The following is a 24,064-nucleotide window of genomic DNA, read 5'->3' on the forward strand; positions in this document are numbered from 1 at the left end:
GCTCAAATTTTCTCTTCCTTGCTTGGTCTAAATTCAAGAAACAATATGAATTAAATGAATCAGCAAGGAGGCAACAGCTGGGGAATCTAGGCTCAGTTAAAAGCTCAGATCTTGAACTAACAACAATATATATTCACAACAGGAGTCCTGCAGCTTATGAAATAATACATAAATGATACGTAAATGTTCTTAGAATACCTAATACGAAATAGTGAACCAACAATCTTTTCATAACACTGGAAAAAAAAAAAAAAAGAGAACAGCCTGGAGTTTTAGAACCTACTGTTAATTTCCTTAGTATCTAAATTATACCTCTACTGCTTTCTCAGTCCCTGGCATTTCAGCTCTCTCTGGGTAAGCGGTTTCCTTCCTTTGATATTATTTCAGCCATACTAAACCTAAGAGGAAAGGGAAAGGATTATCCGAGCATGCATGAACAGCACAAGAACAAGCAATTAACACAGCCAGACAGTTGTTCTGGTGCGCCTGAAAGAATCCAAGAACTTCCAGTCCATACATTCGCCATGCTCATGGGCTGAGCACTTTGAATGAAAGTAGCACTAAATATTGCTGAGTATCATTATTGCCACTATGAAGTGACTGAATCTACAAAACCCATTCAATGGGAATAAAAATGGGTATCCAGGAATGAAACTACTTAACTAGCTTAGATACAACCTTTTCACTACCTTTTCTTCCTTACAGAAGTGGAGTATTTGGAAATGAGCAAAGTGAAAGGAAGAAAGAGGGAACAGTCAGTCATGCTGCATTGCAGCTTCGAACAGAAGAACAAGAGACGAGTGGCTATACCGAAACAGGAAAAAAAAAAAAACCTGCAAAATGAGTCAAATTGACACATTTTGCCTGGTTTTATATTTTTAAAGCTTTCTTTGACCTAATATTGAAAGCGATCTTTGCACCTTTTACTTTCTGGTCAGCAGAATATAAACTAAACTGTTCTGAAACAAAAACATGTTTATTTTGGCATTTAGCTGCTCCTGAAGTGAAGCAGCAGTTCAGTTCTTGTGATCCCTGCTCACAAGGAGCAGTGGTGCACTTCAAGCACAAGGCAAGCAGGTCAGAGCTGCTACTTATTACGGCAACGTACAATACTTAAGGCGATGCAGTACAGCTGCACTACCGTAACAGAGATAATCAACAGTGGTAGTCTTACAGAAATAAGAGATACCAACAAAGTGAAAACTATTGGCTACTGTTTTAATTGCATTGTCTCTCAGTTAATAAAAAGCATGATTTATGGTATCAATTTTTGCCTCTGTGCTCTACTTTCATTAAATATACCCTTTCATGTAAGCTGTTTCACAAAAGCCATTTCAATGTGTGTGTGTTTGGGCGGAGGGAGAAGAGAGAAAGGAAATCATCAGTATATGAACGTTGAGGTGGCCATTAGAAGTTTCAAAGCTGGCAGTTGTACCTTATTCTGAAGTGAAAAACAGAATTCTTATTACAGGCTTAAATCAGCTAAGCACATATCTGAATAATGAACCAAAACATACTACAGACAGTCAAAATTTTGCTTTTGATGGTTTTTAATGCTTGTTTTTATTACATCTCAAACTGTTTTCAGCCAAACAACTCTCAACAATTCCTTGGACAACTATCCTAGCTTCATAGCAATTTGATAGAGCTGAGCAGTCTGATAAAGTTTCTTTTGTTTTCCTACCTGTGTGCCACACTCCTATTGACTATAGGTTTGGACCTGAAATGAAAGTCAGGGGTTAAACTCAAAGATGCTGAGCTTCTCCTAGTGACCAAAGCTTTCCCTCTCAGTTATTTCTGTCCATCACTCCTCCAAAATTACCTTTGTAACGCACTGTTACTTCAATGCTTCTCACTCCTGTCCCTCCTGCGATAGCTCTTTAAGGTCTTGCTTGGAACAAGGTTTAATCAGTTGGAAGTGAGAGCTTGGCCCTAGCAGCTTATTCAGGAGCAATCTCTGAAACACACCAATACGTTCCTCCATGCCGCAGGACCTCGTCTCCGTTCAGCCACTGCCCCCACACCCAATCTCTTCAAAAGTCCCATATCAAAAACCTACCACTTCTACACGAGAATTTTTTTTTTCTTCACTCACCCAGCTTTTCACCAGAACCTGAATATTACTAGAAGGAACACAACTTGATTATTTGCTGCCAAGTTATTTGTAGTCTACAATATGTTTATTATACAAATGTTTATGATTTGTATCCCATTCACTATACACCCTTGTTCCCTTTAAACATATGATGGCGAGACAGAGACATGACCTGGCAAGAGAACCTGTATGGCAGTGAAGCCTATCCCCACATAATGCTGTCCCCGAGCGGTACAGGCTGAATACAAGTGAGGATTAAGTAGTATCAAGCAAATTGCCCACAACCAGAGCTAAGTGCCAAAACATATTCTCAGAATGTTTTTTCGGACCAAAAACTCAGGAGTTGGTAAGGAAGCAAGAGAGGGGAGAAACACTATGGACCAATCTAGAAGGCTCGATCAAGTTTCTTTATGTGAAATTAAAACGTTAATTTTTGGTCAAGCAGGAACATACCATTTTAACCCAAACTGAAATGAAATATTGTGTTTGGGCATCTATCAAACTCATTTTAATCTTAATAAAAAAATGCTTTTAAAAATGCAAATTTTAAAATAAAACACTTATTTGGTCAAGTTATTCACTAAATGCAATATAAATTTACAACTTATTTTGTTCCAGTTTTTCCTTCACAGTTGCTGTATGCAATGATTTCATTATTCTCTGGGAAAAAAAAAGAGAGACCTGCCTAATGATATTCACAATCAAATCCAACTATATTAAAATCACTCAATCCAAAAACACTTGTGTGAATAACTACATGTTCCAGAGCATTAATAATGATTTAAAAAAAAAAAAAAATACAGTAATGGGGAATAGGAACATCAATTTTAGCATTTTGTAGCACTTGCTAAAGTCCAATAGCAATAGTTACACTCCTGTAAAGCACCTTGGACACTAGATGAATGAAATTATTAATGGCCTCTCTGTGGGCTATGAGAGAACAGTCAGGCCATTAGATCTGTTCTCCCATTAGCGAAAATTGGCAGCTAATGAAAATACAACACTTGATATCAAATGATACTCTCCTCTGTTGTTTTCGATTTGCAAGGCTTCACAACACTTGGCAGGGTGCCACATATCCTTCAAAGCTGAAATATTTCTGAGCTGACATTTACACCTCCATTATAAATTCTAAAGAAGTAGTAAAACTTTTCACTCAAAATAGAGTAAAATGTTGAACTGCAAGATTGCAGAGTGAAACATTTCACCGAATCTAGGATTTCATTTTCCCCACAATCTCATAAATGCAGAATATTTAGAACATGGTATCTGGCATGGCAATGCCCTCCAGCCAGAAGAGATCACCAGCTTCTGCTCAGCCTTTGCTAAATTATTCTCCAAGTACCTTTGAATTGGTAATACCATTTCCCTTTCTGCTCACCAACACGAGTCAAAAATCTCTTACAAGAAATTTTATCGTAATGTCGTTCAACTTTTCCCCGCACACTGGGACACTCTGAGGCAGTATAAACCTCAGTCCACTAAACTGATTCGTGTCAGCTTACAAGGCCACCTAGTCTGTCTCCTCACAGCCATGCAGCAAAGCAAAACTTTATGTAAAATGCTCCCAACATACTTTAGTGTAATTTGCTTTTTAAAATTTCCATCTGTGGAGATTCTAGATATGCCTCAGGCAATCTATCACAGCGCTCAAAAGTCCTTACAATCAGGTTGTATTTCCCCACACTCAGCCTAAGTTTCCCTTGCTACAAGTTTAAAAATCTTTCCTTTCTGTAAAATTCCCAAGGGACATGAAAAGCAGTTTGCCTTCTTCATACGTCTTTACAGTAGCTGCTTACATTTGAAGATTACTGCCAAGTCTCCGCAGATTTCTCGATTAAACAGCTCAATTATTTCTATCTTTTCTCAGAAAAGGTGTTTTCTGTACCTCTCTTACCATCTTTCTCAATCCTCCTCAATTCTCTGAAATTCACCTGCATAAATAATCTTAATCGGCCACTTACTATGAAAACACAAGTTGTAAAACCCTGTTACTCCAGCCTACAGTAAAATAATTCACACTTATTGCATTTTATCTACATGCAATTTTAATTAAAATTCAGTGGTATTTTAACAAGGAAAATATTTAGCCACTTGCATAGTAAAAGCTAAAAACGTTTTGTAATGCAGAGAAACAAACAAATACAATACCCAGCGACTGTAGCAATCTGATTTACAACAAACAAACATTCCTAATCTAGTTTCTGCAGAATCATATAGATCAGTCACAGTTACTTGCATAGCAGTGACTTGTGGTCCAACGATCACAAGTTTACCATTTACAAGGCAAGGGAAAAGCATGAAGGGAAAAGACCTTAAAATCCACGCAGTTATGAAAAGCTTATTTCAAGCACCACATCTGATGACAACTTTGTCTCTCCTATGAAGACAATCTAATCGCATCATCTGTAAAGCAGTTATTCTGACTCGGAAACCAGTGAAGCTTTCCTTAATCATTCAAGTGTAAGTCCCTGATGTTCATTAGTGGGTCATGACCAATACTTCAACAAGGGACACATGCATTGGCTTTAGCTTTCTCTCTCTGTCCACCAACCCTCGCCAATATGGATGCAGCACTCAAACGTCCCCTGTTCACTATCAGTACAGTGCTCACTACAGAAAAAAAGCTACGAGACACACTAAATGTAATCCTTAATCCACTTACAGTGTCAATAATTCTGCCAGCTATTTCCAAGTGCTCACTTTTCAAAGTCACCAACAGATTGCGAGACTATAAAGACCTTGGTTTACTGTGCCAGGTATGAGTGCACTCTCAGCAATAAGGCTGTACTTTTTATTAAAGTCTTTGCCATAAGAAACACGCTTGTGCAACAGCTTGACTGTGCTTAGATCACAGTATAAAACTCAATTTTTTTTTTACAGAAAAATTTCCCTTACAGACACCCTGTCAGTCAGTAACATTCTCACTATAAAACGTCCTCAATCAGGACTGGGAGCAAATAAACCCAAAGTGCCAAAGTCAGTGAGCAAATAGGATTCAACACAAAGGGACACAAAGTCACCATTTACTCCTCAAAAATCTGGAACAGATACTTTGGCATTTACAATAGCATTCTTTTTTAGCATGTATTCAGCTGCAAGTTTAGCCATGGACATCAACTGTAAATCCCATCCTATTAACAGGACAATTAGAATTCCTGCCATTAAATCCCCTTTTTCTTTCCCTTGGGACTCAGGGAAGACAAATGAAATAAACTTAGTTCTACGATCTAAATGTATGGATGCAGCAGTCTGTAAAACAGTTTCTCTTTTGCACAGACCAAAGTCTGCACAAAAAAAGACAGGTACACTTTCTCCTGAATAGCTGTTATCAAAGTCAGTAAAATCCTACCCTAGTTTCAATAAACAAAATAAGAAAACAATGCAAGCAGAAGCTTCAGCTCAGTGGAATGCCAAGTACCAAGTGTCTCTGTTAGCTTGGTGATATTTCACAGATATTAGGACAGGCACATGGTCATTTTGTTGCGTGCTTCATATTACACTAGGTATAATAGGTATTTACGGCCTTCTGCTTTTACAGTAACCTCTCAAGGACGCAGAGCTGAGCAAAGTTAAAATTCGGGTTACTTTGTGATATATCAGCTGCATTCAGTGAGTTACAGAAGCTCCATGGCATTCTAATTCTTCCATCACTTCAAAGGTATAACTGACTCCGCTGAGCACTGGAACAAGTCTGTTGCTTGCCACTGGAGCTCAATATGCAACCTTTGATATATGTTCTCAGATCCTAAGCACAACTGCGAGGCTAAGGTCTTTTTTATAGCAGGTCTTTCCCTTAACTGTTCATTAACCCTACTCAGTGAAGCAGACTTCAGCCTGAGCCACAAAACTAAATCTTTCCCTCATTTTAGCATCATCTAAATGATGGTTTACAACACGGTGCCTGTTTTTAAACAGGTTAGTAATCAAACATGTTGATATTCTCGCTTCCTATTATCATTACTACTTGTGAAACTAACACTGAAAGAATTCTAAGGATATTCAGTGTTCAGTAGGTTTGGCTACTGTCCACATACCTGACAACAAATTATTTATCAACTAAATGAACAAAGGGTGAGAAAAAGAACTGTTACTCTCCCTTTCTTGATGAGAAATTAGAGAGAAGTGAAGCCCAAGACTTAAGATGACAAGCCAAAAATCAGGTTCCAAACAAAGTCAGAATTATGGGATACTCAAATTGAGAATGTAGGACACAAAAAGACTAAGAAGCTCATGTGGCCAAATACGAACTTCACTTTGAAACATTCAGCTATAGAGCCTAGGCTCAAAAGGTGCTTTGAAATCTCGGTCCAACTGATTTGTGCAATTTGGCAGCATTTGTGTCAGCATGAGGAAATAAATCCTAATGCCTCAGACTGATGATTTCTTCTCAATACTGTTTTGCTTATGTTACCTACAGATCTCTGACTGCTCATGACACTCAGCTCAGCCTATCCTCCAAAAATCCAGTAGGTACAACAGAGAACAGGCAAGCACAAACGGTGAGAAAATACTAAAGCGGAACTGCAGCATTGTGCAATTGCCTCAGCTAATTGATTTTCTGTGTGCGTTAACAAGACAATACATAGTATAATTTCTGAAGGCAAAATATACAGAATATCCAGAAGACCGCCACCTATGACAAAGAAAGCTACATGAAAGAGCTTTTCAGACTAAATCATTTCATGCATATTCATAACTTAATTAAAATCTTAATATTCTAAACTTATAAGAAACCCAACGTGCACAGAATCAGCTTTTATTTACTTAAACCAGAGTCTGATCATGGCACACACACACAAAAGATGCCACCATTAGTCAATACTGTATACTCACACATGTGCAATACATACATATGTTAGCCTGCAGATAAACATTTATTCCCAAGGGAGGCTGCTAACGAGACTATGCTGTAGGGAAGATATCCAATTACTCTGAATGACATTTATATTTTAATCACATCACACTCACTGAAGAGCTCGAGGTTTGATGAAGCAATCCTTGAAAGACTGTCTTTTTAATCAATAAGCTCTAAAAACATCAGCGATATGCTGTTGACAAGTCATTGGGCTAAATATACTACACCACATGCAAATTCTTCTGTCTTCCTACCAAGACAATGATGTGGTCTTCTAAAACTTCCGAAATAGGTGAAAAAGTTTTCCTTGTAGGAGATACCTAAAACAGAACAACACGGATTTTGCTAAGAAACTAAGACATCCCTACTGGCAATTACAGGCTCATTCTGAGCTACCACTCAATTAATTCTTTCTAAGACAGATGAAGAACATGGTTTTAAGGGCATCACTCCTGTGTAAAAATATCAGACTTGCTCACAAGTCTTTTTACAATTGCCTTAACTGAATAAAACCCAGTCAGTCAAAACAATTTGCTTTCATCAAGCTTTCAGTAAGTGAAAAATGTCACTGTCCACACAGAGCAGATGAAAGACTGGCCACGTTTAACATGCCTTAACGCTAATCAGACATCTTAAGATGCTCCAGGTCATAGGAATAAGTGCAAAATGCAGAAAACAGAGATGCAAGACCCTAATTCAATCATTCTTCAAATTAGTGTTTGATTTTTTCTATAAACAAAGTACATGTTCACAGTTGTTGTATTGTATTAAACAACAGACCATTTCTACTTCCGAGACCTTACATGAAAAATTTCACTTTAAAAAAAAAAAAAATCCAGTTCTGTACTCACAGATATTTCTTAATAAATAAAAAATAAACAAAACAAAAATATGAAGTGAGAATTGACTAAAGTCAAGGTTTAATTGAAAAATATTTGAAACTGCATAATGCAGTAACGATGTAATGGTCAAATTATAGCATGAGAGTTGTCCTTGTCTAGTAAGTAGCAAACCATCTATGCTCATTAGGTTCAGTTCAGCCCAGTCAAAAGGTGCAAGGCTAAATATTTTGAAAACCGTAAATGAATTTGTTAAGGAACTGGGAAAAAGCGTAGGGCAGAACAGAAATATCACTATTCTCCTTACAGTTTGTAACTTGTGGCTTGAGCGCTATCTTGCTGAAGGTACTCAAAGAACATCTATTTACCTTCCCAGTGAAGTGTGCATCAAGCATGTTTTTGACTGCAAACAGTCGCATTTGGGTTTTGGTTTGGGGTTTTGGGGTTTTTGGTGGGGTTTTTTTTGGTTGGTTGGTTGGTTTTTTTATCTCCTGCTTCTGAATTGCAAGCAGCTGTAGTTCTTCTAATAAATCTCTCCTAACTAATCCTTCCCTCAGTAGTAGCAAATCCTGAGGGCTAAAATGCCCTTCAGCACAGATGTTTGTTAACGCACAGAAGCTCTAATTTTGATACCTAAACCCAGCTTTAATTGTTAAGTGAACACTTAGCAATTGCTAAGAACACAAAATCTAGAACTGAGTCAGTCGTTATAGTTATCCTCATGGATTGCATGTTGAATTCATCCACACCAATACACAACCATCAAAAATGTGTATTACTTGGAATGGTGTACATTTGCATGACAGAAGAGAAGTATAGATTTTTGCCTTTGGTGGAGTGACTAAAGTTGATAATTATGGCACGTGGGGGGAAAAAAGGTTGCCAGTCTTAAGCATAGAAAATATGGCTCTTGTTGCTGTAAAATACATTCAAATTGGCAATACATTCAATTTCAGCAATCATCAACAGAAGTTTTCACACCTCCATTTTCACGAAATGACATTTATCACCAAGCAAAACTACAACATGGAATATGCACCTTTTTCTCTTGCATTTTATGGCACAAAATATGCCAGTATATTACTCTGAGTTATATTAATCTGTAAGTCGAAGCTAAAAAGACATCTGGGAGGCACAGATGGTTCACAATTGGCAAATAACTATGGAACCATTATCTTCAAGGTCAGATTTCTTACACTACAAAGGTTGGTAGTGACCCAAAGTCATCAACACCTGTTCAGAACGAACTAATCCTCTTCAGTCCAGCTCCTAGTGGACAAATACCTATGTGGCAGCTGGCATTCACAACAGAGATGATCTCAGACCTAGCCTCAACTCGTTGATGTTAATGGCATTCCTTTCTAAGGGAGGTGGGAACAGTACGGCCCTTTCATTCCTAGAAATAGCTTCTGCAGGAGAGCTTACATTGCTACTGCCTGGATTCCCGTCTCAGGGCTTCCAAATTCACCAGTAATTGTTCAAACTTGAAGAGATATTTCAATGAACTCAACACTCCATAAAAATCCTTGCCCTGGCTGCCTACAAAACCACTGAAAACACAGTATTTAAACCTTCATAACACAAAAGTTCCAAAATATGAGTAACTGCCTCTTTGGAAAAACTGAGAGACATACTGAATACTACTTCAATAGCAAAAGATTACTTTGGTGTTAAAATTACCTGAATACAAAAGCCATTCTTCTGGTCTAGTTAGAGGTTATATTTTTACAGCCATTACAAACAAAGTGCAGTTCTTCATAAAACTAAACACCAGCTTGGACGTGAATTTAGAATACTACGTTTGGTACTTTTAGATGTCAATGAATGCTCCAAATGACCTCTTACAACGTCAGAATTATTCCCCAGAATTCCAAGAAAGAAGCAGCTGAGCTATGTGAAAATGTGAAAAGTGCTCGTGTAGTCATTTCCCATTTGGCATTATGGTGGCTCTACCAAAAGTATTTCCTTTAGCCACCCCTCAGTTGATTTGAGAACCACAGCATAAAGAATAGTGAAAATTACAGAATGTTTTAGAGAGGAAATGAGGACAGAAGACAAGCATAACCTAGAGATTACTGCTTATAATGGGGCATGGTTTACATATCATGGTAATAAGCTATATGAAGAGATCTCTTACTGGATGGTGTAAGTGATGTAAGTCCTAATGAAGGGAAAGGTTCTGATGTGGCATTAGTTTCCAAGGTCTTTGCTCACCCTGCAATTCCATATATTCCAGAAAAGAGTTCTGTTGAAAGGAACAGGTCTACTTTCAAAGTGAGATGCAAGTGAACTGAAAGGTAGCAAATGTACCTTACGGGTTTTTGAAGGTATCAAAGCTTATCCTAAAACGAAGAGGATAACACTTACCAAACATGTTGCAAATCAAAAGATTTGCATCAATATTCAAGAGAAACGAGCACTGAGGAAAAATTCAAGTATCAGTAAATTGGGCGAGTTATTCATTTTTTTTGAGAGGTTCTGAAAGGAATCACATCAAAGCATTCCAGTACCACCAGCTGTAAGTCAGTGTCACGGTTTAATAGATGTCCTACACTGTTACTGCCTGCACCTGTGACCAACAGGATCCACTGTGAAGTAGAAAAACAAGTAAACAGTAGGAGAATCTGATCTGGTTTCTGTGATACTTCAGAGGGATCACAAAGATTGAGAGTACTCATCTTTAAACATTAAGCAACTGAAATGCAAACTTAAATGAAGACCGTAACTTTTCATTGTTCAAATGCATGGGGAACACAAACTGCCAGAAAGAAGAAACAGGTACAGCCCTGAGAAGGAAGGGGGAAGCCTACCTTAAGCATACAGAGCAAAATAATATGTAACCGCTTTCCCCTTAAAGAAGGCAAGAGCGTTCCTGCAGCGATAGCTGCACATCTTTCAGCACCCAGATTTCCATGACTTTCCTTCCTACACAGCAGCGTGCGGATGGGCATCTCAAGCCCAGCCGCAACACCTCACATCTCAGGTGCAGCCGGGGGTCCCCCCTCGGCTCCAGGCACCGGCGCTGGGGCCCTCCCGCTGCGGGTGCTGCCCCGGGGCTCACCCAGGGCGGGCTGCCGCCAGCCAGCCGCCGAGGCGCGCTTACAGCCTTGGCGGATGAGACCTTACAGCAAAAACTATAATCGTCCAAACGAAAACAGAAGCAGGTGTTTTGTTATTTTTGGTTTGGCTGGGTTTTGCACGCTTCTCTCACAAACTGTAGTTTCTCCGAAAAACATTTCCTTCAGGTCGTCAGTAAAATCCCAGGGTAGGGGGGCTCCCCGCGGCTCCCACAACGACTCACGCACCCCGGGGAAAAAAAAATCCCTGCCGGCACAGCGGGTGCCCCCCGCACCCGGACGGGGGAACGGCGGCAGCTGCCCCTCGCCTAGGGCTCCCCAGGGGCCCGGCGGCAGCGCGGGGGCTCCCCCGCCGCCGGAGCCCACCGGCGGGCAGCTCTCCGCCGGTGAGGGGCCGCGGGGCGGTGACCCGCCGCCAGCCCGCGCTGAGGGGCGGCCAACCCCGCTCCCCCAGCCCGGCGATCCGACCCCGCGCTGGGGTGCGAGGAAGGACTCGGGAGCCGGAGGGAAGTTGCGGCGGTCCCGGAGGTACCCGCTGGTGCCGTCCCCCCCTCTGCCGCTGTCCGGCCGGTACTCACACGAAGACCCCGAAGAGCAGGACCCGTATGCCGATCTCGATCGCCAGCTCCCGCATGGTGGGTCCCGGCGGGCTCCGGCAGCCCCGCCGCACCGCCTCTCATTCCCCGCTCGGGGCAGGGTGGGGTGGGTGCACCGGGGGCGACTCCGCCGCCTCACGCCGCCCGCCGGCAGCCCTCCCCGCCGCCCCGGCGGAGGGCGGCCGCGGCGCAGAGCCCGCCGAGGTGCAGCCCGGGCCCCTCCATCCCCGCCTCAGCCTCCGCGGCTGCCCGCGCCTCACGGAGGCGCCGCGTCCCGTCGGCGGCGCGGCCGGGGCGGTGAGGGGAGCGAGGAGCGGCGGAGCCGAGCGCCGGTGACTAACGCGGTGTCTCCCCGAGCGGGGGCCGGGGGATCCTGGGGATTTCCCCTCCCCTCCCCGCCCCCGCGGCGCTGGCGAGCCGCTGCCGCGCCGTCCCGCCGGCCTGGGGCGGCCCTGGGCTTCTGCCCCCGCCTGAGGCTGGGGGGGTCCCCGGCGCCCTTTGGTGCCGTATGGGCGCGAAGGGCCGTAGAGAGCGCTTCTCCTCTCCCGTTTAATGCCACACTCCACCCATCCTTCGCTGGAAAGGAATTAACCCGTTCCCTGTCAGCGCAAGGGGCTGGCGTTGCGTCGCCGGGAGCTCCCTCACGGCACAGCCTGCAAGATGCTGGATTTCAGACCTCCTGGGTACGGCACAGCTCGGATGAGGAGCTGGGCTGGCGTTTCTGTATCCCTCTCTGATTCGGAACGAAAGACTACGCTCCCGAAAAGATACAGAAAACAAACAAACAAACAAAAACAACAACAAAAAAAAAAAAAACCACGGGGGGTAGCACCGCTAGGCACGGATAATAGCGGCTGTTGATAAAGACTTAAACTGCTGGTCGTTTGTGCAGCATCCCAGACCACCCATGCTGACACCGAGCTCGGCACATGTACGTAACCTTTGCATAAGGGATTAACAGCGTTTGACTGCTTTCTGCAGGGTGTATATAACGGGCTTTCCACCCATTTCGACATTCATGCCGTTTTAAACCCTACTTCTTATTGTTAATGCAAACAACCCACGCGTCACTCCTGCTTCACTCCGTCAGATTCTGCCCAGTATGTGATCTTATCGCCTAAATGTGTGTTTAGTTCAGTGTCAGTTCGTTCACAGAGCTGGGTCCAGCTCAGCAAACAGGCAGAGGAGGCAGTTATACAGGACTGCGGATTGCTGGGATGGGAGAAAGGCAGCAAAAACAACCGTGGCCTTGGTTTACCCCTGTGATTCCTCCAATCCATCCTCCATTCCTCCCAATGGCAAGCTCTGAGCCCCCCTAATCCTTCTATTGCCTCGGCCTAGTTTTGTAGAGTTCATTTAACTTTCTCTCTGCATGGAGGGATTGAATCCTGAACATCTTTATTGTAAGAGAAGTTCAGCCTTAAACCGCGACATGCAGCAAACTAATTCATATTTAAATGTATTTAATTATCTGCTTTCTTGTGGCCTTTGAAGGCATGTCCTTCAGGAAAGTGTTCATAGCTATTAATACTGCACATAGTTACAAAGCAACCATCAGTATTGCAGTAGGGATCCAATTCACTTTACTACATGATTATTGCTAGAGAATTAATGCCGGAGAGGCTTATTAAACCTATCTGCTTAATATATCCACTATGTGTCAGGTGGAAGCTTTGAACTCTGAATTAACTACCATGTAGTAAAACTTTTATTGACCACCTTTGTGAAAGAACAGAGGCACAAGCTTCCATACTAACAACACCTACAGATAACTACACCAGTGCTAGATTTGTTGCCAGGAGGGTGACTGAAGCCCAGAAAACACAGGTGCGTGACTGGCATTGGAGAGAGCACTTTAAATGTTAGTGTTACTTCAATGAGATCTGCTTCCCTTCCATGCCTTGTTTCACTAATTTTCAAGACAGAGCTTGGTCAACTATTTATATTCTGGATTTAAAAAAAATGTGATTCTGCTTCAGGAAACAAAGCTAAATTGTGGAATCTCCATATTAAGCTGCTGTTGTTGGTAAAGGACACATCCCCTTCCTTCGAGGACACTCAATTGCTTTCTCTTTGTCAAATACTTGTACTTCCTCCAGTTTGTGCCCCCAGTGACTGAACGTGTATGTACATTGTTGCACAAGAAAAAGCTTTGTCTTGGTGAATAGGCTTTCCTTACAGAAATAGCCTCATAATTTGTGTGAATCAAGCCAGTCATGAAAGCAGGAGCTGCAGGGACTACCAGATAACGCTGGCAGTCTGTACTGCAGTTACCGGTTCCGCACAAACTGTGGAGGAGGCAGGTCACAGAAGTGGGTAAGCTGTGTTTGCCCTGCTTGAGCATCTAGACACCACGTATATACTGTTTAAAGGGGAGACAGTCGCACGTCTTTTCCTCTGTCCTGGAGTTTTATATATCTGTTCAGTTGCGTTGCCTTAGCCTGTGGGTCCTTCAGCCCCTTGGACTTTGCTACAGTACCTTTGCTACTATCCTGCTACAGAAGAGGGGATTTTCTTCACAGATTTGTATTAGTGTTTGGAATCATTCAACTGTTATCAGCAGCGCTAATAAACAATACTATTTAGAAATTAAACAAAATTTGTCCTGCTGCAGCTATCAGCTTGCAGTGTTCAGATTCTCCAACATGTATCAGCTGATGGTGATTTATGAAGCATAAATACTTCAGATTGATTTTCGAAACTAGACCCAGCTTGCAGGTAGCTGCTGAACAGAACTTGCTTTGACTTTTAAACCAAATATGAGTTAGAGGGATAATTGGCAAGGAACAGATTTCAGGCTACATCGTGGCATGAAGCTACAGCCCTGCAGTAGGAGCAGTGCAGAGTCACTGCGCTGCAGCAGATTCTCAGAGCAAACCACAATGACCCTGGGAACAACCCAGTTTCGTATTCAACCCATCCCTACAACAGGCATAGCAGGTGCTCTCAGTGCTATTTGTTTTCTTAGGTGTGACTGCAAAGAAGAGAACACTGATCCCACTCCGATGGAGGGAGCTATCAAGCCTTTTAGGTGGCTAGCTAGGCTTCTCAAGTATTTTTCTCTCACAAGGATTAGTCTCTATTTGTACTGACTCCAGTTGGGGAGAAGAAAGGAGAAAGCTACTTGAATCCTTTCCTCAACTGTATACTTAGAGGAAAGGCTGAGCCACCTGCAGCCTACTTTTAGTCTATAAAGAGATGTTCACAGGCAGAAACGGCTGCATAGCTGATACAGAGCTTACAGCTGTAACCTGGAGGTTCCAGCTCTTTGCCAATGCAGCAGGATGTGTGAGTGCTTCTTACCTGCCTTGGGGAAAAATCCTGCAGCTCATGGTAAACTGAGTTTAAAAAAGACTGATTTTTCCATCAAAGCAGATAAACTTTATCCTACCAAAAAGCTGTGGAAAAGAGCAAACTTGCAGTAAAAGGGACATGACAAAAACCAAAGCGGTAGTAACAACTGAAACTGCAGAAGCTGCTTTTTCTGACTTTCCTAAGAGCTTGTAACTCTTCTGTGATCTTAAGGACAAAAAATACTCACTAGAAATAATGTTATCTGGTCCATTCTTAGGTCTTGTAGTTGTGGAAGCTCTTAAGTCCATGGAGTTTCATGGGCTGATGATGGCTTTTCTTCTCTATAAAGCATTCTTAAAAAGGTTACATGAAAGTCTAACTTTTTTAGTCTTACATGGCTACATGCACTGGTTAGTCAAAGAAAAATCACAGGTCCAGCCCAAAATGTTTGTTAGAAAACTTCACCATCTCCATCTATGTACTTTTTATGTTTTTGTATCAGAGACAAGTATTATCTATAAAAACTCTTAAATCAAGCATTCCCAGGCTGCACAGGTGAAGAAAAAATAATCTGTGAAGATTCACCGGTAGTGTTTCAAAAGTTGAAGAAAAACATTTCGATCCTAAGGAATGCATCATCAATCGGAGAATTCATAGGTTTCAGGAAGGAAAGCGATAGCAGGATTAATTTAAAAAAAGAGTATTGTTCAATTATTTCAAAATTCAGATTAATACTTTTAAACAACCTCTGTTCTTCATATCACTGCAAAAATGTAAAAGATTGAAAGTCATATTTAACCCCCGTTGATGTTGATAGGAATCTTTCTACTGGTTCAGGATGTTAAAATCTGTCATATATCTCCAAAATGAAGCATAGCAAAATTATCCTGAAAAATTCCTATCATTGTGCTCGCTCAAGAAGTTCCACTTAAAACTAGATTTCACAAAACAGCTCATTGTTATCATTGGTAGAAAACAAAGGACATTTACTATTAGGACTTTACATTTATTCACTCTTGAATGATTTGAAGTAGTGATTATGTTCACTCTTTTTAAACTTTTTTTGGCAAAGTACATTTTTCTTTTTTTCTTCTTTCTATGCTTAGTATTAGTGTCTAATCTATGAATATAAATGCAAATACTTTGGTGTATTCTTTACAAAATCACATAAATTAAATTATAATGTCAGAAATTAAAATAAATTTCGAATGTAAGAGCCATTTAGATCCGCAAAGTGTACCTGTTGATTGAAAACACATCAAAATGGAATATCTCCTCTATTTTAAGTTGTGTTACTTTCTCCTTCTTTTTTTTTTTTTTCCTTGAAAGAAGAATTTTGTGGATCTAGGCACTTTTCAGAAGTCCAGGTTTTAGTCGTAAGGGTCACATATGTAACGATAAGCACTTGCAAGCTTGGGGCCCATCTGCACAGTGAAACTAGCCTATTTCTTAAGTAAAGGTTTTCTCAGACCTCCTAACTCTGTCTGGGTTAGCAGAATGCTTTGGAAGTTGATTGAGCTGCAGTCTGAGTATACCTTACTCATGGGTTTAGGTGGCATATGTGTACAGTCAGCTCCTTTACCCAAATGAGGTAGCAAATGGGCGATGACAGTATCAATGGCCCTGTGCTACTCAACTAATGCACTAAAAGTGGTGTCCCTGGGAGTAAGAGGGATGTCACAGCCCTGCTGAGGCAGTGAGACTGAAGGCTGCGTACAACCTGAGGACACAAGCACAACTTGAGGACTTCATCCAGTGCAGGCAGGCCCTTTTGTGTGCCTGAATACCTAATGAAAACCAGAGGGCTTTGCATAGATTTAGGTGTCTGCCCAAGTCAGTCTCATTGATTCTGTGGTGTCATTATTAACCATGTGAAACTCTTCCATTAAGCTGAACTGGTGTGAACAGTTCACATAAGTCAGTGAACAAGAGCCACAGTTTTTTCTTTTTCTTCCCTGAACTTTTTCCAAAATGTTGTAGTTCCATAGCCCTCTTCTGTCTGTCATTCACTATTTTACGTTGCTTAACCTAAACCAAAATGATGAGGAATGAAGAGAATAAGAAATTAGGAACACATATAAGCACATAATTTATTTCTGAGAAAATCTCTATGTATATGTATGAGTACCTCATGGGAAACTCTTAAATCTGCATAAGTCATTTCTTAATTACTAGAGCTCATTCCAGAAACAACTAGGCTGTATTTTTTGTTGTTAATTTCTATGGTACAGAGCACATCTACAGAATGCCTTAGCTGATTGCCCAGAGAAAGATTATGTGGCAGGTTTGTACTACATTGGGTGGGTCAGGTCTACACAAATACTTCAGAGCCATGTTACTTAACAGTGAAAAATAGCAATTATTTTGTGTTATTACCAAATTACAGTTATTACCAGTAATTACTGTTATTACTAATGAAATTATGATTCCTTGAGATCTAAAGGATTCCCCAGAAAGGAAAGCCAAACCTAGAATTTTAAGATACCATACAGAAAAATTTGTTTAGAGTATCTGAAACAATCATGCTGTGTATGAACTGAACACCCTCTCTCTTACCCTTTATAACTTTACTGAGGCTTTTTACTGAGTAAATGCCTCACTGTTAAAGCCATGAAATCGCTGGTTGTTATTACCTTATATATAAAGCGGTGTATCTGAAAGCTGAAAACTTTGGTTTATATTTCCTCACGATGACACTGCAACTGTTGAAGTGTACTTTCAGGAAGACCGTTTCATTTCAGAAAGTAAGAATTACACCTCCAGCATATAATAATATCTTACACAGATATTAGATAGGACATACCATAGCTCAAGTTTAGTGCTACCTCTAAGTGATATAGGTTTTTCATAGGACAAAGCAGTCAGAGCGTTGATTCTTTGTAAACCCATATTAGGAGTTTGGAACACATACATGTGAAATAATTTTGTATGTTTTCAGAATGATTCAAGTGATGGTGACTAAAGCTTGACAATTTTATCAACTGTTCATAGTTCTGATGCAAAATCAGGTACAGCCTGGCAGCCAACTTTCATTCTGGAGTTATTTGCACTCAGATTTGTCACGTGACATAAAACTGACGTGGGTTCAAATCCATTCCGATCATACACTAAGATTTGTCTGGATGAACAGAACTTCCAGTTTCCCATTGCCTAAGTCTGTAGACAACCAGACGATTGAGCAAAACCAGCTGGCCAAACAATCACTAAAATCAAGCCTGGCATGACAGTTGAGTAGCTTTTTGTTCTTTAGCAATTACAATCTATTAAAAAAATCTACTTATTCTTTCAAAGATATAAATGAAAGGCTATTTTAGCTCTTTTCTTATACTGTCTTTATTTCTGTCAGCATTTTCTTCTTTACATTTCACTGCTTCTCTTATTCTTCTTCATGTCTGCTTGACTAATTAAATCTAGGTCACCATGGGGAAAAACCCTCATTTTCTCTTCCTCTTCTGCACAACATGTATCCAGATTCCCTACACATACTCGCAAAGTTCCCCTGATGTAAGTGCTTTGTGTTGATTGACATCTGGAGCGATCAAGACTGAAGTACAGGCAGAACTCTTTGAGGGGAGTGGCAGCTGAGAGCTTGAACTTTAAACTGTCTTTTGCCAGTTTATGTCAGTCAAGAATTTTAGCTTTCTGAATTGGTTAGACTTCTTGGAGTAGTGGAACACTGCCAGCACAAAATAGTGTAATTCAGGAGATTTTATCTATTGCATTTTATAAGTCTATTACGGGTTAGCTTGCTAATTTTGGTAAGTTAATTTTGTATGAGATGTAAAAACTTAATTTGCACCAACGAATTTAATTTGCACCACCCTGTTTCTAGGGCTTAGCAGCAATCTTTGCCTAGTATAGGACAAATGTCTTCGGGTGCCAAGGGTTCAGAAATCAGTGTATGTCAATGAAAAGACAGACTTTATTCTAATTCTAACCTTCAACAACTTCGTAAGGATTGACTAGGGGAAGATGTGTCCTGGTCATTAGAGAAACCTAAGTAGCACTGCTGGTCTTACTGGAGAGTTTGATCTATACTGCGCACCCAGGTGCAGTGCACAGCCCTTGGCTGTAGATTTAGCACTAGAGTAGCTCCAAAGTCATGGAGGGTTTTGTTAAGGAAACCAGAGTCAAGACTGAGAACATTTTACGTATTCCGTCCATGTCTACAGAGATGCATATGGCAGCTGGGAAGTTCCTGTCATCAGTGGACTTGTTTGCTGTGCCATATATACTGCTGCTGATTTCTTTCCTAAGTACCTATGGGTACTCTGATGGACAAAAGAAACTTCAGAGAACAAAGCTCAAAGGAATTAAAAACCTCAATCAGCATGATGTAACCATGCGCATCTTAATTGCCCTAGATATCATATTTAAACATTTATAAAAGCAAATCGTTAACGTTTCTGTTTAGTTACTATACAAGTGCCTACAATTGGCTCATGATTGTGCCTAATTAAACAGTTCTTCTAAACATTAACGTATCAGCCTATTTCAGTAGTTGCCATTTCATGAAATTGTGTCAAGTATATAGTCTGAAAATTGATGAGGCTTGCGTGTATGTGCTTGGAGCCATCTTGTGGCCCACAACTACACTGCAATAAACGTGCCACTGCCCGCCCCGGGGCACGGGCAAACCTGGCCGATACCCACTGCCCCCGGGCATCCCACCCTACCAAGGCAGCGAGTCAGCCCTGCCGGCTCCGCTTGCGCTGCTTCCAGTGGGATTTGTCTACTGAACCCTGGCTTAGGTCTTTCAAAATATGTCGTTTATAACTGTGCTTGACCACGGTGGACAGGGATGTATTTTCACTATTGCACCTAATAATCAGCATCTCGGTGAAATTCGATAAGTCTAAATAATTAAATTCATGTATACATGAAATTGATATATTTTATTTATGAGCCAATTGACATTTGCAGCACTGTAGCTTTAGTACTCAATCTACCGTGTATATTGTTGTGGGCTCACATTATTAATGTAATTAAAGTATTAATGCTCATGTAGTAAACTTTGATAAATTCAAGTCTTTAACATTTACAATATTTAGTATTCTTGTGCAGCGTTTAATAGGAGACTGTGACTTAAAGCAGACATCTGCTGTCCTTAATCCTAAGTAACACTTCAGGCCAAGAATGGCCTTATTGACTTCAATGAAATGGTTGTGTAATTACTTTTTCTTTTTTTTTTTTTTTTTTGCTTGTAAATCTAGTAGAAACTTGCCAAGAGTTGCCACAGTCATTTCAAATGACTTTTGACCCAAAAGGGAACATAATGAAGCAGGACAATTAAATATAAAAGGTAAATGGAAGAAGCACAAACGACGAGTAGTACAAAATAAAGTGGCCTCTTGGATTGGACAGAAGTTGCAAAACAAACACTCCAAAGTTTGAATATGGCCTGATGGTTTAGTACTCAGTAGCAATAAAGGACCATTTGTTCAGGTTTCACTTGGATTTTTTTGAAACTACTAGCCATTTCACCTGGATTTTGTGTAATAAGGAAGGCAGAATATTGAAGCTACTCAGAGCAGGGTTTTGTTCTAACCCAATTCTATTGGAAATAGCCCTGGGAACAGGAAAATGGGATGAGACAGTGTATTAATACAGCTTCAGACTGCATTCCCCTTTAAGCGCGCCATTTGTTGCATAGCCTTAGGAATCAGACTCTGCAACGGCACACTTGAGTGCACAGGGATCTGCATTCCCAGCACTGGAAGAACACTGCGTTCTGGTGACTGCGCTCACTGCAGCGGTATCTGAGAGCTTCAAAAACAGTGCATCAGGGGTTTCCCAGCAGGAATCGTGTTTTATTGCTATTCTGTGGGCTTCCTCAGCCACTGATCATGTCAGTGATATGCAGGAGGAGAAATAGGATTTTCTGCTAGATGAGAATGAGACCAGTTTCTAAGTCGTAGCTGTGAGCTACTGCAAAAGCATTTTCTAAACCTGGGACTAGGAAACAACATCAGGGACTTTATCCTTTTTAAATTCTGTGATGTTGTGAGTTTGGGTGCATTCACCCACGTTGCGGCAAAAGGAGCAATTTACTTTATCCTCGCATCAATGTCTTACCTTATTGAATGCTGAACTGTCCAGCCAACAGCTGCAAAAGTAAAAGAAGCGTTCTTAATTCCATGGCTAATCAGGATATATCAACTATGTTTTGTTAGACACATAACACTGGTCAGAGGAGGACAGAAATATCCTTACTTAGTACCAGTTTCCATGAATGCCACTGAAGGCGAACTGAAATTAGACTGGAACACTTTATGCTACTTGTGACTGAGGTGACAAAACTTTGTTCCCCAGCTTGAGCCCTGGAATTCATGCTCCATAACACTTACTTAGTCATAACTTATGTGCTTATTTAAATACAGAAGTCATTGCTGTCTGGCTCATCTAGAGTGATGTAGATTTCTGTCAAATGAAGATACATGGTTTAATTTGTATCATTTCTGATATATAGTAAAGGATATAGTTTACCAGTAGTCAAGAAGAGGAAGGACAGGGCAAGTGTCGAGGAGTATTACCTTTTAGATGCCTAGAAAATGTATTGATAATTTCATTATTTTATGCAAGGTAGGCTGGGAAAGCCTGAGAGAGCTTGGTGCTTATTTTTACCTGAGCTGCACTGTGACAGCCTCAGTACTTTCTTTGCCTTCTATATTATCTATATTTAAAAAATCAGCAGCTCTACAACTTGAGTAAGGCTAAAGAGCTGAATGGGTGTGTAAGCGTTTGTTACTGCTAATTTTGCACATCTGGCTGTAGTTCCTCAAAGTGAAGGCTACTAATTAATTAAACACAGTGGCTGAATCCCAGCTTACAACATAAAGCAGTCTGTGTTCCAAGCCAGTTTGATCGGCAGCCATTAGCGTTGCCTACCAGGGGAAGTATACGCCATTTTTGTAATAATCCTAGAGTTCTGGACATCAGCAGCTCCATGAGTTGGCAAATCTAAATGCACTCCTCTAGGTAAGACAGAGATTGCCATATGTAAGTGGAAAATGGTAACAGTTGTTGACAGCAGTGAAGTAAAATGATAGGCAGCTGATTTAAATTAGCTCCACTAAGCTTGGTGCTATCCCAGGCTATAGCTAGTCTAGGTATGTAATTAATATTTAGGTTTCTTTTTATGAGGCAACTGTGTCTCCTCTTAGAAGTAGAAATAAGCATATTCTGTTGCTGGGCAATTTTCCCTGGGAAAGCCTAAGGCAAATATTAAATATTTATTTGGCTTTTAAAACATATTATGAAATTTTATGTATTGATTTGTAAATAATGATAATTCAGCAAACTAGAGCAAAATCAGTTCATGCATCTTTTACTTTCTACAACTGCAGACAGATTTTAATCAACTAGTTCTAAAGAATAAGCTTTTATACTGTTTGATGGTAGAAAGCAAGCTGTTTAACGCTACACTATACCAATACTGCTCTGTGTAAATATTGAACTATAGAACTATTTTTGGCAAAAAGATCTCTTTCTGCTGTGCAAATACCCACAAAAGGATCCTATTGTGGATTCTACCACAAATTACACGGTTTTGAAAAGGGTATCGATTCAAACTAAATGAAGTTGTGGGATTCCTACAGAATTCCATGTTCATTGAAATTAGTTCTGTGTATTTATAGCCATCGGTGTGGTACCATGGGAGTAATAGTGATTAACTACTTATTGTTGGGCTTTAGGAAAGAACCTAACATTACTCTGAATGTTTAGCCTCCGTGAACAAAAAACAGAGCATCTTTGTTAGCAATTCAGCCCACAAATATAATGGGCTTTCTGTTAAAGTTTCCAAGGCTTTTAATGGAAGGCTTGACATATTCTGTGCTCTAATTTGTTCTAGAGGGAATATTTAACTCAACTTCATTGGAAGTGGGGTACAAGAAAGCAGTAGGTACTTACCAGAGTTAAGTCAGAGGCTCTCTCACTGGGCCAGGACTGTAAAGTTGCAAAGATATGTATTAGCTAAAATACTTTAAAATCTTGAGGAATGCATTGAATTAAGCACACTGGAAAAATCCTGTGTAAGCAATAAAGCTCTTTTTTTTTTTTTTTTTTTTTTTTTTCTTTCTTCCATTAGGTTGACTTCACTGATTATTCTGAGAGATTTTTTTTTCCTTTTCTTACTGAATTTTTTATTTAAAAAAGTAGTACAAATAAAAGAGAATTGCTACTCTTAGAGGAAGATATGAAAAAACAATGTTTTCAAGTGACTATTTATACAATTTTTACTTGAATAATTCATCCCTCTTTGGTCCCCTGTGTTGTTAATGATAATGTATGAATGTGGTAAGTAATCAGTTATGCTAGATTTGTGTTGAACATGGCGAAAAAGAATACATGAACACATCAGACTGCTTTCTAATTATTAAAGTTCTTAAAAGAATTTCCCTTTCTCAAGATCCTCAGTCCTCTCATTTTGTCTTCCAACCTTGTAATTTTCTTACTAGTTGACTATTGGAATTCATATCATCTTGTCTTGTTTTCTGCTAGTAAAAAATACTGAGTATTTTCTAAACAGTGGACATGAACTATTCATTACTTGTGTATACCAAAATAGCAGGCTAAATTTAGTAATAGTAATGAAAAATGCACATTATTTTTTTAGGGGGTTCCAAAACTGTGGATCCCCATTTTGCCCAACATTCCTGACATTTGGACATAGGTTTTTGGACACTGGCATTCCATCCAAGTTTCCTACACTCAGGTGGAATAAATTGAATGAATGAATTCTTGGAGCCAAATAATGAGTTCAACTACCCTTACTTTTTGGTCCTCTGATTTTCTTTTTCCATATCTTTTCTGATTCTTCCCTTTTCTTCTTCTTCTTCCCCCCCCAATCTTTTTGGTTTCTTTTCCTCCTTCAAAGAATTATGCCCTTTCCCAGCCCCATTTTCTTGCTCCGGATTATCAAAACATATTTACTGGACTGCAGTATAGGTCTTGATGGAGAAAGTGGATAAATTGTCGGCTGATGTTCTAATGCAGGTATTAACATGGTTAATAGGAGTGATCCTTTTCACACTCAAGAACTGGAATTGGGAGAAGTTTAGATTTATAGTGGTACAAAAATATCAAAGCATTCTCACATCAATATAATCCAAAAATAACCTTGATTTCTCATTATTTCTGAAGTGACTATGACTTGTCCTCCTTTGCAATTTGCTGCAAGAGTAAAGAGCAGTTGAAAGGCTATGCCTCTAACTGCTGCTAGAGGCAGTGAAAAAAGGAGTTCTTTACATTTACAGTAGCAAACAAAGGGTTCAGCAGCGTAGTGGAGGAGGCCACTTTTGAAC

General features: G+C 40.3%; 1 protein-coding gene across 2 annotated transcripts in view; it reads right to left on the reverse strand.

Annotated features, from left to right (window-relative positions):
• The window catches only part of PLPP4 (phospholipid phosphatase 4), a gene marked incomplete at both ends in the record, with an annotated part of 63,646 nt that extends 52,143 nt beyond the window's left edge, over positions 1-11,503 (reverse strand). For both annotated transcript variants that reach the window (XM_082309208.1, XM_082309207.1), the window contains one exon: positions 11,448-11,503. In XM_082309208.1, the coding sequence (XP_082165334.1) occupies positions 11,448-11,503 (56 nt within the window). The remainder of the gene's footprint in view (positions 1-11,447) is intronic.
• Positions 11,504-24,064: the final 12,561 nt, after the last annotated feature.

Source organism: Platalea leucorodia, assembly GCF_965183815.1.
Source record: "Platalea leucorodia genome assembly, chromosome: 4".
Classification (NCBI taxonomy): Eukaryota; Metazoa; Chordata; class Aves; order Pelecaniformes; family Threskiornithidae; genus Platalea; species Platalea leucorodia.